At 52.5% G+C, this 906-nt stretch overlaps 1 protein-coding gene across 1 annotated transcript in view; it reads right to left on the reverse strand.

Moving 5' to 3' along the window:
- Positions 1–236: 236 nt before the first annotated feature.
- Positions 237–906, reverse strand: part of LOC120511777 (zinc finger CCCH domain-containing protein 4-like) — an 8833-nt gene continuing 8163 nt past the window's right edge. The window contains exon 4 of the mRNA XM_039729284.1: positions 237–374. Within this exon, the coding sequence (XP_039585218.1) occupies positions 237–374 (138 nt within the window). The remainder of the gene's footprint in view (positions 375–906) is intronic.

Genomic DNA, 906 nt, shown 5'->3' on the forward strand with positions numbered 1-906 from the left:
AAAATTCCCCAAAATTCCCAGGTTTTAGTGCCTTGCGCGGCAACTGGGAGTACTGGTGGGACTGGGAATGGGATGGGAGAGGTTGGGATCCAAAATTCCCAAAAATTCCCCCAAATTCCCAGGTTTTAGTGCCTTGCGCGGCAACTGGGAGTACTGGTGGGACTGGGAATGAACAGGGAGGGGTTGGGATCCAAAATTACCCAAAATTCCCAAAAATTCCCCAAAATTCCCAGGTTTTAGTGCCTTGCGCGGCAACTGGGAGTACTGGTGGGACTGGGAATGAGATGGGAGAGGTTGGGATCCAAAATTCCCAAAAATTCCCCCAAATTCCCAGGTTTTAGTGCCTTGCGCGGCAACTGGGAGTACTGGTGGGACTGGGAATGAACAGGGAGGGGTTGGGATCCAAAATTACCCAAAATTCCCAGTTTTTAGTGCCTTGGGATGGGACTGGGAGTACTGGTGGGACTGGGAACGGCATGGGAGAGGTTGGGATCCAAAATTCCCCAAAATTCCCAAAAATTCCCCAAAATTCCCAGGTTTTAGTGCCTTGGGATGGGACTGGGAGTACTGGTGGGACTGGGAACGGACAGGGAGAGACTGGGATGAGGAATTCCCAAAAATTCCCCGTTTCCATTCCCAGTGTTCCCAGTATGACTCACGGAGCAGACCAGGCTGTACTCCCGGCTTTTCCCAGTGCCCATTCCCAGTTTCCTCTCCCAGTATTCCCAGTGTTCCCAGTAAGACTCACGGAGTAGCCGGGGCTGCACTCCCGGCATTTCCCAGTGCCCATTCCCAGTTTCCATTCCCAGTTTCCATTCCCAGTATTCCCAGTATGAATCACGGAGCAGACCGGGCTGCACTCCCGGCATTTCCCAGTGCCCATTCCCAGTTTCCATTCCCAGTTTC

Source organism: Passer montanus, unplaced genomic scaffold (assembly GCF_014805655.1).
Source record: "Passer montanus isolate IOZ18808 unplaced genomic scaffold, ASM1480565v1 scaffold683, whole genome shotgun sequence".
NCBI lineage: Eukaryota > Metazoa > Chordata > Aves > Passeriformes > Passeridae > Passer > Passer montanus.